Genomic DNA, 12,467 nt, shown 5'->3' on the forward strand with positions numbered 1-12,467 from the left:
CACCTGGATCAACCCATGTTGTTCCAGAGTCAACTGTATAATGGAATGTGAATAAAAGTTACGTGAATGCCATCTGTCTGTCTGTCTCTCAAAATATCGTATTGTACTGAACTTACCCTTCTTCCTCTCCTGATGACGTGAGGTGATAAAATGCAAACGTGCTGCGATGAAATGATGTGAATGACATAGACATTGTAATGTAGAGCTAGGCTACTATTGAACTTCCCACGCACTATTCCTCAGAAGGAGGATCGGCTGCGCCCAGACCGTGGTTGACGGCAAGTAACTGAAACCTCAGAGAACGAAACTGCTGTGTCAGGCATTTTAGCTGCATTAGCCATTCACCCCCAACAACCTAAAACTCAGGCTAAGAAAAGGAAGGCTCAGAAAAGCTAAGAAGCTTCCCTAAGATCACACAGCAAGCAAAGAGGCAGACCCAGGGTTTGCATCCACATCTGACTTATTATACATCACACTTCAGAACTTTACATTCCAGGCATGTCAAGGGGAAAACACTGGTGGAAAAAGCTGTGCGATTCCCTAGCCAGAAGGTGCACACACAAACACAGTATGATTGGGGCAAACGCATCTCTCTGTCTCTTTGTCTGTCTCACATACACACACACCATACAATTAGCAAATGCTAAGTCACTACAGACCACAACCTCATATTCTAACATAACTTCGTGTATTTTCTGTTGTGCAAACCACTTCAAATAGCTAATTGATGGCCCTGAAAGCACTCTGCCGAAATGCAAAGTACTCTAGGAAATGTATGGTATTATCATAGTCATACCATAATTCATGACTGTGGACCCCCAAGTAGATCCAAAGAAGGAGAAGTGATGGAAATATCAAATGAGAAAAAAAAACAAAACACTGGAATAAATATAAATATTTTTAATCAGCAGTCAGGGGATTCCCAGCAGATCCACACCATCCAGAGGGCAGAATTCTGCAGCCAACACGACCTTCCCAGAAGGATCCTTCTCAGTCTTCTCTCTTCTGCAGCTCTGGCCCAGCATTCCATCAGTGAACGCTCACCAGGCTGGTAGGCTCACAGCTTCTCTTCCAGCCATAACTGTAGGCGATTGTTGGTGAGATTCGAGGCAAATTCCAGGGTCAGTCTGGATAGAGTGATATTACAGCTTCATTGCCTTTATTCAACAGATATATTTTACATATCAACTATGTGCCTTGTGGCACTGAGGGGAGGGGCCGCTGTGAACAAGACAAATGAGTTCCCTGCCCTCCACGCAGATTAGATTTCATCAAGAGAAAGCAGACACTTAAGAAATAAACTAGAAGCAAGAAAATATTCACTTGCTGTAGTTGCACATGCCTGATAAAGAAAATCTTCAGGGCACGTGCTAGAATGTGAGTGGGGAGAAAGGTAATTATAACCGAGGTGACCAGGGGAGGGGGTCATTTAAGTGGTCAGGTAGAGGATTTACTGAGTACTGGGACTTAGAACTTAGGATAAATAAATAAACTTAAATAATGGATTATCTTTGGAATTTCACATGGTCCCTTTTGAAATGAGTCAGGCATTTGAGAGATAAACAGTCAAACCAAGTTGGGTGGGTGGGGTCAACTGTCCAGTCATTGCCAAAGTCAACCTGTCCCAGGAAAACATGGATGTGTTCACCTAATAAATTTCTGTAGGTGGAACCAGAATTCTAGCTATTTTGCATCTCAAGAGAGGTGCTCTGGCAGAGTAGTTATTGGCACAACTTCTAAAACTAAACTATTCCCTTTGACCTGGGACAATTTACTTAACCCTTTGTTTCCTCATCAGTGAAAATTTGGATGTTAGTCGGACCTATCTCAGGAGGTGATAATGAGGGTTACATGAGTTGAACTGCAGAAAGCACTTAGCACCCTGCCCAACACAGAGTGAACACTCCATAGATGCTGCTTAGTAGCTCATGAGCACCGTTCAGAAAGGTGGATATACACGAGCGCAAGAATCCACCCAAAAGGCCCTGTTGATTCATTTATCATGGCACCTTCTTATAAGAGTTGGTTTGTATGTCTCCCTTCATTACAAAATTGTAAGTCTCTAGAGGACAGAAATGTCTTGATCAGCTCTGAATTTCCAGACTCAGGCATTGTCATTGCCTGACGTACGGAAATTCTTGGAAGGCGTGATTGAGTTTTAAGTATTAATAGCCGCTTATGTTCAACTGCATGCTGCTAAAATTTAATTTTTTTAAATCTAGGCTCAAATTGATAAGAAAGGAAGAAGAGAAGGAAGGGAAGAAAGAAACGAAGGAAAATAAATCTTGGTCAGAAAATGACAAAGGTTTATGTAGTACGTACATCAGTTGAATATTTTTTAAAGCTCTGTTTTCCAACATTTTCAAAAAGAAATTGTTTTCCCAGATCAACTACATCTTGAGACCCACAAACCAAATTCAAATAAGTCTGTGAGTCTTGTTCTTGATGAAATATAAAGTTGGATGTTTGGGGTTGGTTGTTTTATGTTTTCCTTGCTCAGAAAAGGGGTGTTCTGTGTTTCTTGTGAAAAATGAGTTAATGTGGACAAATGTAATAAAAGGAGATTTATAGCCCAGTACTCCATACAATTTAAATTAATTTATTTCTGAAACCCAAACAAAAAGCTAAATGCATAAAAAATGTACACTGTTTTAAATCCTGTATCATAATTTACACACCAAAAAAGGGAGAAATTTAAATGCACATTGATTTTTTAACTGATAAGAATCTGTGTTGAACGTGAGTTGAGAGCTTTTCTTTTTCTTTTTTGGCTTCTTAGCCTCCTACTACTAGTTAGTTTGCAGCAATTTTTAATTAAAAACAGTTCCCATAGTAAGAAAATGGAAAGAAGAAAAAGACCTCAGGAAAATAAAATCGGTACAAGAGTCCTGCAATTTGTTTTCTGAGGCCATGTAGAGATCTTGAAAAATAAGAGAGTTTGGAAGTTTTCATTTTTAAAACTGCACTTTTGGTTTCATTTAACATTTTCAAAATAGCTTTCCTTACCACTACCAACGTCCCCTCCCCCCACTCTTCACTAACCCCCTTCGAAAACTTGGAAAGTTCTGCTTAACACTGAAAATCATTCATATGCCTCCGAGTAACAGCAACATTTTTCTAAATTTCTAGGGGGAGAAAAAATCCAAGTTATCACAAAGCGTTTTTCTTTTTTTTTCACCTATCCAAAATACCTAATCTCATTTTAACTACACTCCATCTGAACATCAATGATACTAAGCTATCCCATGAATAAACATGATGTTACAATGTGAAGCCCTGTGACTGAAGTATATAAAAATGTAGCTGAAAGAAAAGACAGACCCCCACCCGCTCCCACACCCTCTCCGGGGAGTTTGAGAATTAAACTGGGAGGGGTGAAAGCAGCAGATTTAAATTTCAAGGTCTTCAAACATTTTTCATGTTCATATTAAATGCTGTAAAACTAAAAACCATAATTCTAATATAAACCTTGTGTGTGTGGCTTCCAATTGTAATCACGGTTTTCTGTTTTGGAGTGGAATGTGTAATACTGATAAAAGAAAAATCTCAAACCAGCAGAAATGCATAATGGAACGCACACTTTCCTGGAGTTTGTGGTATTGTATTAAAATTAGCATATTGCCAGTATGAAAAAAAAATCGTCATTGGAATGGAGAAATTTTTGGTCATTTGAAGGAAGGCACAGACATAGAAAAGTTACCTACAATAACAAAGATTTGTATAACTTGTTAAACTTTCTTGAATCCTGTTATCATTTAGCCAACATGGTGAAATCTGTTCACTATAAATGAAGGTCACTATGCTATGTCTCATGTTTTACCTATATTTTCATCTCAGAGTTCAGACCTCAGGAAATGAAAAAAATATATAGTTTTTGTTATTATTGAAGCTTTTTACAGAACAAATTCTGAAATCTTTAGAACATATTTTTATACTGTATCTGACTATACTGTGTGTATAATGTTAGACCATGTAATTGTGGAGTTGTGTTCTTCCAAAACACATCTGGGGCAGCAAGACCATTCAGATGAGTTGTGGAAGACATAAGGTCGATTCATGACAGCATACACTGCAGAAAATGTAACCTCTACCTACTGCATACAGTGACCAATAGTGACGCAAAGCTCACTGAGTTTCTCTTAACCATCATGGGGGAAGAAGGATGTGAAACACCCACACATTTCTTTATGAAATTCCACTGAAATTCTGATGTTGTAAAGAAATTTTATTTCCCAGAACAGCCAACCGCATTTAAAACATATTTGTGTTGTTTTTGTTTGCTTTGTAATGCATTCATATTCCATCAAAAAGAGATGAGGTCCTATAATGTTAGGTACTAGCTAGCCTTTGCCACAAAGATTAGGGATATAACTTACCTCATGATAAAATGAATGTGGAGATTTGGGGATGAGCACTTTTAGGGGAATGGGAAGCAGATGCCCACAGCAGCTGCAGGAGGTGCCAGGCCCCCAAAGGTATCAGAATTGTGTTTCTCAGGCAAGGTGCTCATTTCAAAGCCATAGATCTCCAACTCTTCTTTCACCTTATCTGCCATGGGTCAGCTAGTTAACAAATGTTTACTGAGTACCTACTTTGTCCCAGTAACTGCTTGCTCTAAGCAGTTTTAACTTTAAACAGGACTTTAAACAGGACTGGCAGGATTTCTGCCTTCAACATCTCCACTATTACCCGATTATTTCCGTACCATTTATGATCTTGAACTAAATACCATGGGCAAAGAAATAATGTCTGTGCTCTTTTTACTCTCGATCACGATACTTTCTTTACTTAAGAACGCCAAACCCAGGGCTTTTGTAGAATCCAAATTTTTAAATTAAAGGTGTATTATCACAGGTAATTTTCAAATTAGGAACCATGATCCATGCAAACTAGTTAGTGATAGAAACAAGTCAGACATGGGATTAATTCACAATCCAATGCCCCTTAAACTAAAACCACCCAGCTTCTGGAGGGCTGATTTGATTTAATTGGAAGAAAAGCATCAGTCCCCAGGAAGTAATGCCCTGGGGGTCAACTATGGAAGGAGAACAGGTAAACGCCCGGTTTCTTTAGTACATTGTCTTTTCTATGAAGAAGGTTTCTAGGAGATTTCTACAAACTTGAGAGCAATTTATTCATCACAAACTGATTTGCTATAATTTTTTTCCAGCCACGTCTATGTTCAAAATGGAATGAAGAGTTGAAGATACTACCCAGATGTGTGTGTGTGTGTGTGTGTGTGTGTTTAGGAATCAGTTAAATAACACTGTAATATAAAAGCAGGAGCCAAAAAAGAGAGAGAGGAAAGAGGGGTGAGTCTCTTGTCCACAACTGTTGGATGCACTGGTTAAATTCTGCAAGTAATTACTCAACAATCTAGTTGATTTTGTGTGTGCATAAACTGTAACTCTTGCTGGGTACTATTGTATTTTATTCTAACCAATCCCCATCTAAGGCTCAGAACAACTTTCTCGTAAATAATCATCATTGGTATAGGCAAGGTATAACTTTTTAATGAAAAGTTATTTTTTTCTTAAATATTTTCTTTTCCAATTACAAACTATGATCACAATTTAATATTTAATGCTTATATTTAAACTACTTAAGGAGCAATTATTTGATTTTCTCCTTTTTTTTTTCATATGAAATGAAAACAACTTTATGGCCTTGGGTTCATGACATCATTTACTGCTTGGCAAAGAAAAAAGAAGTGTCAGGGCAAATATTTGGATAATTATAAAAAAGACCTACTTAAGGGGGAAAATGTTTGGGGTTGGCTCTAGAATATACTAGGGAACAATTCACAGTGCTTTTTTGTCATAGAGAAGTTTTAAAAAATCTTTATGATTTTTTATAGCAGGCTTTCCTTTCCAGTTTTTGAGCTATGAAACACTTTTTTTCTACTCAGAGGAAAATCTTTAAAAGTAATATCCCACGATCCAAAAGTTAGGAGTTTCTGAGTTTAGCTCTCACAAAAAATAATGTGCCATTTTTAAGAAACATTCTACGAATGGGGGACTTCTCAGAGATTTTTCCCTTAAGTGTGAAACCAACGTGGAGATCTAATTGCATCGTGCAGGTTTTTCTAAGTGTCAGGATAGAGAAGCCTCCCAGATAAGTCTCCTGGTTCAGAAGTGCCCAGGTGATAATTTAGGGGCATAAGCGAACACAGTTACGAGAGAAATCTGTCTGCTCTGCTAACCAAGGAGGAATGGGTGAAAATCTTTCCACAACTCCTCAAAAACTTTCTAAAATGTAAGGTGGACATGGGCTATCTTTCAATCTTGTTGCTGTTCCAGAATTGAGCCATGATGGCCCCTGTTCTCTTATTTAAACGAATCATATTTTAAGACTTTTTAATCCCAAATTTGCATTGTAATTAATGTGTGCCTGAACTATAAGACATTTTCTATCCTCCTAATTCTGAAAGCAAACTACAACCACCAATAGTTTAGGCAGGAATATAAGATTCCAACACAGTTGCAAAGATCCGACTGAAATATACAAACTATAACACACACACACACACACACACACACACACAAATAGTATCGTTACTGCCAACAGCTCGCCACCCTAAGAAAAACAGAGTTTACACTTCTGGAAAAGCTACTGGCTTCTGGAGAGAGCAACAGTATCAAGAAGTATATTTGACATCTATTGTACATTAACAAATAAAGAAAAGAGCAGTGATAAAGACAACCCAGTTTTTTTAAAAACACCAGTCCTTGTCCAGCAGGGAGCCAATCAGAGAGCCTGTCACATCTCGGTAGCTGTATTAAATACATTAAACGTCACGAATTCTCCATGGCTCTGTTGATAATTTAAGCAAGTGTGTTTTAATTTATCATAAAACCTTAATTGAGTCCCGTTTCAGAGCTAGGAGCCAATTGTCAATCTAAAATTCCACCAAAGCTATTCCCTAAAATCTCTCTGCCATCAACCCTCCAGGAATTTGTACTCTACGGAGAAGACGGAATTCCCAGCGATTTCTACTTCCTGAAGTGACTTTGGGGCACCTCTAGCAAACTCCTCAGAAGACTTCAACACAAAACCCCCAACTTACAGGCAAATGAAGAGCCCAGCAGCACGACCTGCCAGCCTACCTAGCACACAGGAAAAGTCATCTGGCATTAAATATTTAAATTGCAAGAGGCAGTCTGGAGTTTTGCATTGACAAAGTTCTCAAAGTCCTGTGCTCTCGGCTCCCAGAGTTGCTGGCCCAGGGGGCTGAGGGTCCCTCTCGCAGGCACCAGATCACAAATTTGCAAAACTAGAGCTCACTTGAATGTTGAGCCAGCTCCACTGGAAGGCAGAGCTCCTTCGGAGACGCTCCATCAGGAGGAGGAGAAAGTCAACAATCCCCTTGCCCCATGCAACTGGTTTCTGAATTTAACACGCAAATACACAAACGTGTCCCTCCAGGACTAGTTCTGAAAAGTATGTGGGGTTACTCTCCTGCCCCCTTCACTTCAATTTTGATGACTTTGAAAAGCAAATGCAGGTCAAAGCAGACTTCCTCTGGGATTTGGTAAAAGATTGTCATACCAAATGCAAATGATCACAAAATACCTTGCAATTACATCTCAAGAAACAGTAACGGGACTGACTCGGAGCCTGCAAAACCCGGAGTTCTGGGAGAGCAGCATTTCTGGAGACCCGGCACGCGAATCAAGTGCTGGGTTGTCTATTTCAAGATTCAGGCAGAAACTGTCCCCAGCTCCAAGAGTTGCTGTGCCTGGAAACCCAGCGTTCAAACTAGTGGATTCATCCCGGCGCTCATTTCCACGTACGTGGTAGTATCTAGTGGGACACTTCCCACAGAATTCAGCCAGCAACCCAGGAAAAGCCCAAACACAGCTTAAAAAAAAAAAATACACACACACACACACACACACACCCCAGGCTGAAGTACTTACCTCTGTACGAGACTGCAGTCTCTTGTTCATCTCATAGACTCGGTACTCTGGCTGTATCATGTATGGTGTATGCCTCCTATAAAATGGGCCGAAAGGAGAAGAATAGAAGGGGTCATGTGGTGTGCTGGACATCTTGCCTGCTTGTCGAAAATCAAGCTAAACAGATTATCAGTAACGTCCATGCAGAGCACATGGGCTGTGTTCTTCACAGTACAAAGTAGACGCACGCACACGCTCGCGCGCACACACACAGAGGCAGGCAGGCAGGCTGAACACACTGGCGGGGAACTGCTGTTGGAGCCCTCTATAGCAGGAGAGGAGAGGGAGAGCGAGAGAGGAGGGAGGGAGCGCGGGAGAGGAGGGAGGGACGCAGGGAGGGAGGGAGGGACGCTGGATAGCTTTAGGCACCACTGCTTGTTTTTAAAGAAGCAGTTTGTGGAGAGGTCATTTCCTGTCCACACTGTAGACTAGTTCAAAAATATAATTCTCCTCACAGTCTGACAGAGGTCTAAGGTTTGGTTTTAATTTTTTTCCTCCAGCCAGGACCCTTCACAACCTGATTGCTAAGCTTGTTAGCATATAGGTGGTTTAACCGCTGCCAGAGCCACGCACCCCTGACAGCCACCCTGCTGTAATGTATCAGAAATGTGATTGCTACAAAATACAGAAACGCGGGCATCCTGGTCCCCTTACTGGGGCAGGTGATTCACTCACATGCAAGGATTTCCCTCTGCACTAATCTCCCGGTATAGTTTGGGTTTTACTTGCTGCTCTTCCAAGAGCTTGTTACAGTCTTTGCATTTCTGCCCCTCCTCCCTCCCCTCCCCCAGCCGTCAGTCCTCTTCCCAGCCCCTACCCTCTCTTCCCAGGGCTTCATTCAAGCCAGTTTAAGGGGGCCTGGATTCAGGTTACAAAGCATTTCCAGGTAAAAAACAATCATTGCGATGCGAAATGCCTAAGATAGACCCGTGGGGCAATGATCTTTTCTTTTCTAGAGGGGGGGGAAACTCTCCCAAAGCAGACCTCCAAATAGGATAGGAAAAACAAGAAGAAGAAAACTCATTAAAAATGACCAGGCACAATTCAGTTGAGTAGGAATGAATCGAATGGTTCATCCCCAAATAACATGCCCAACTCTGATGGAGACAACGTCTTTATTTTCCAACACTGGTCAAGTGCATGAATCCTTTCCCAAATGTGGTATGTGATAACTGGAAGGTAGCCCACACAGCCCAGGGGAGGAGAAAGGATCTATTTAGGGAACAAAGTGATCTATATATGACAATCAAATTCTGCTAGAACCAATGATAACCAGACATACAGCCCTTAAATAAAGCCCAGACACAGAAAATGTAAATATATTGAGTTAATACCCAGTTAGTTCTGTGGCGCCAAGGAAAGAGAGCAGAGACCACCAAACAAGCACTAGACATGCAAGACCTGAATGTAAATGAATGCAAATGAGACATTTCTTCTTTTTAATAAGCAGATTAATTAACTTTCTGCCCCAATCACGACTTGGAGTATCTCTAAGTCACTAGCCAACAGGGGATAAGGTATTACTAATTCTGCAATTTACACTCTTAAGAATGCTCAGGTGTAGAAATAACCCCAGATTACTATCTTGATCAGTCCTTTCCATAATTGTAGGACATGTTTTCAGGATCCACCCCAAATTTCCAGCACAGCCCAACCTAGCAATGTCCCTTGTCGGGATGAGATGAGGGAGGCATTCACCTAGGCGGCTTGGACCTTGTCTGAGAAGACCCCAGGCCAGGCCATCTTGCTCGGTTTCAGGTTTCATTACAAAGCCAAAAGCCGGACCAAATTTGCTGCAAGGTTTGTCAAAACACACAACCTTGTAAAGACAGGATTTCAAACAAGTTTGGCATGATTTATGTTTTGGAATGACGGCCACTGCAAAACCAAATGGTTCCTCGTGTTTAAATTCCCAAACTAAAGACGTTCCAAGAGTTTAGTGCCGGCCTGAGTCTGTGTTTATGTGGCTGTTTCAGCACAAGAATCAAAGTAACACCTAGCAGGTGTGTGCAGCCCAGTGCTGATCAAAAACGAGAAAGCTCAAACATCCATTTAGGGAATTCCTTTCTGAGTTAAGGTTAAGCTTCGCACTCATTAATTCTTGCGGACCATTCCAAGTTGTAATTGGAAATACTGTTTCCTCTTAACACCTGAAGACTCCATATATACAAATATCTGAAACTTTATAATGCTTGGACCACACAGCTTCTCATTCTTGCTGCTTCAAGAGTCTCCAAACTGGTCTCCCTGCTTACAGATTCACAATTCTCCTCTAACTTGTGATTCGTCCTTATTACAATTGGAATGTTGACCATAGAGAAGGAAATCTGATCACTCCCCACATTTTCTCTTCCAGGTTTCCCTGCTGCCAGGAGGAAAATGTCCAAACTCCTCAGGCTCAGTAAGACCTGCTTTCTCCATCTGTCTCTATCTTTCTCTCTTTTTGACTCTGTCAAACACACACTTACACTTTATTTTTGTGTGTTTGTTAAACATGGACTTCCTGAAGTTGCACTCTCCTGTCACGAAGGCGCCCATTGGTACTTCTGTCCCTTGCTTACCTGCAAACTCCTACTCATCTTCCATCTGAATTGTCTCCTCTCCTTCGAATCTTTTTTCATTACTCATTCAGTCATTCTTTTATTCTGTGGATGTTCCGTTCCCAGTGGAAGGGGACCCAGGCTATAGCACCGACTGGTGCACATTTCAACCCTTGCTGCACCCTTATTAAGTGACTTCATAGTTCTGTGCCTCTGACACCTTATTTTTAAGTTGGGGACAATTATATTAACAATTCATAAGATTGTTGCAAAGGATCAGATGACATAATGCACTAAAATGTATCAGAGCCCAATATATAAATGCTCAAAAATGTTATTGTTATTAGGTACCTAATATATGCTTAGGTCCTAGGGAGCACTGGGAGGCCGAGATGGACATTGCAGATAGGCTCCCTGTCTTCCTGCCCCTTGCAGTCAAGTGAAGGTCAGGGGTGGGGAGACAGCATAGAAGAAATGGTAAGCCTTTGGAAAGATGGTTTCAAATTGTAGAGTGTGTTATGAAGGAAATAACTAAAAGGAAGAGAGAGAAAAGAATTTCCCTCTTTGGATCAACATTGTTTCCTCTATATTCTTCTGTTGGAGAATTTACATGTAAACATAGTAATTGCTGTCAATGTAAGTCCTTACTATGCAGCAGGCACTGTGCTGAGTGGTTTACACAAATATTCTTTGTTGATCTCACAATAAATTTGTGTGATTGATTCAACTACTCTTCCCCCCATTTTACAGATACGGAAACTGGGGCTTTGAAATGCTGAGAAATTTCTTCAAGATCATACTAATAAGTGACAGGGACAAGATTCACACCCATATACCTGGGTCTTATGCATTTTCTGCTTTGAGCCCAAGGTCCCCCGTAATCTTTTGATTATCTCTGTTTTTTTGTTGCTAGTGGACAGCATGGTGCTGAGCCTACAGTAGGTACTCAACACATGTTCCTAGTTAAGTGGAAGAGAAGGCAAAATGAGGGAGGGGCTTTCATCACTTGGATTTTATTCTTTGTCCTGCTTAATTTCAGACATCCCTTGTCCCCTGGTTCCAAATCCATTCTCTTTGAAGCCTTGACGAACTACTTCCACTTTTCTTTATTGTCCAAAATTCCAACTCATATCCCCAAAGCTGCACTGTTAGGTGTTTGCCACTTCGCATAACCAAGTTACCTGGTTGGTTTTGCCACTTCCCTGATTCTTTAGGGACCAGCTAGGACTCATCTTATTCTAACTCAGGGCTGAGCCCGAGAAGGGAAGAAGGCTCAGTTAAGCCTGGTTTTCCTTTAGAAAACCAGGGAAAAATTCAATAAGCAATGTTTGTATATCATAAAGGAATGAACAAGCCCAACCTCCAGTGATACAGTTCTATTACCCCGAAGATTGTACCATGTATTTACATAGTATTTTGCACGTTGAGTATTGAATCCAAAAGTCTTCACAGGGCATTCAAGGTGCCCTACAAGCGGCCTGACCATTAAGTTTGGAACCTCATCTTGTAATAGTCACCTTAGGTTTAATCCAGAGTGTTATCTTTCCTTTAATTTGAAATACTTGCCAACAGTTATAAAAATAAAGAATTTCACATAAAATCCAGATTTTCATCTTCTCCTGAAAAACCATAATCTCTGGCATCCCTTGGCTTGCCCATCATGCAGTGGGACCTAACAGTTCTTGTCTGTTCACCACAATCTCCATCATGGTATGGCCTTCCAGCCCTTGTCCCTAATTTCCATTGTCCTCCTGGTCTCTCTAGGTATTTAAGTCATTGTCCCTTTCCTTAATTTATCCAATTGCACCCTCTCCAATTCCTTCTACCAAGCTTTGTTTGCCTTAGAATGCTAGTTTTCTTCCCATTTTTCAGTCCCCTTCTCTGCTTTCCCTTCCTATCCCTGTGCCCAATATTTATCTTTCTGCCTCTTCATTCAAAAAGCACTTAACTAACATACAGGTGCAAGATA

The 12,467-nt window shown here is 40.7% G+C and overlaps 1 protein-coding gene across 13 annotated transcripts in view; it reads right to left on the minus strand.

Moving 5' to 3' along the window:
* The window catches only part of LDB2 (LIM domain binding 2), a 373,064-nt gene extending 364,789 nt beyond the window's left edge, over positions 1-8,275 (minus strand). For 5 of the 13 annotated variants that reach the window (XM_057502117.1, XM_057502120.1, XM_057502119.1 and 2 more), the window contains exon 1: positions 7,920-8,274. In XM_057502117.1, the coding sequence (XP_057358100.1) occupies positions 7,920-8,051 (132 nt within the window). In that variant the 5' untranslated portion in view covers positions 8,052-8,274. Of the gene's footprint in view, positions 1-7,919 lie in introns of all 13 variants that reach the window. The other 8 variants (XM_036921062.2, XM_036921070.2, XM_036921069.2 and 5 more) reach the window with 4 other exon arrangements.
* Positions 8,276-12,467: the final 4,192 nt, after the last annotated feature.

This window comes from Manis pentadactyla, chromosome 5 (genome assembly GCF_030020395.1).
Source record: "Manis pentadactyla isolate mManPen7 chromosome 5, mManPen7.hap1, whole genome shotgun sequence".
In the NCBI taxonomy this organism is placed as follows: Eukaryota; Metazoa; Chordata; class Mammalia; order Pholidota; family Manidae; genus Manis; species Manis pentadactyla.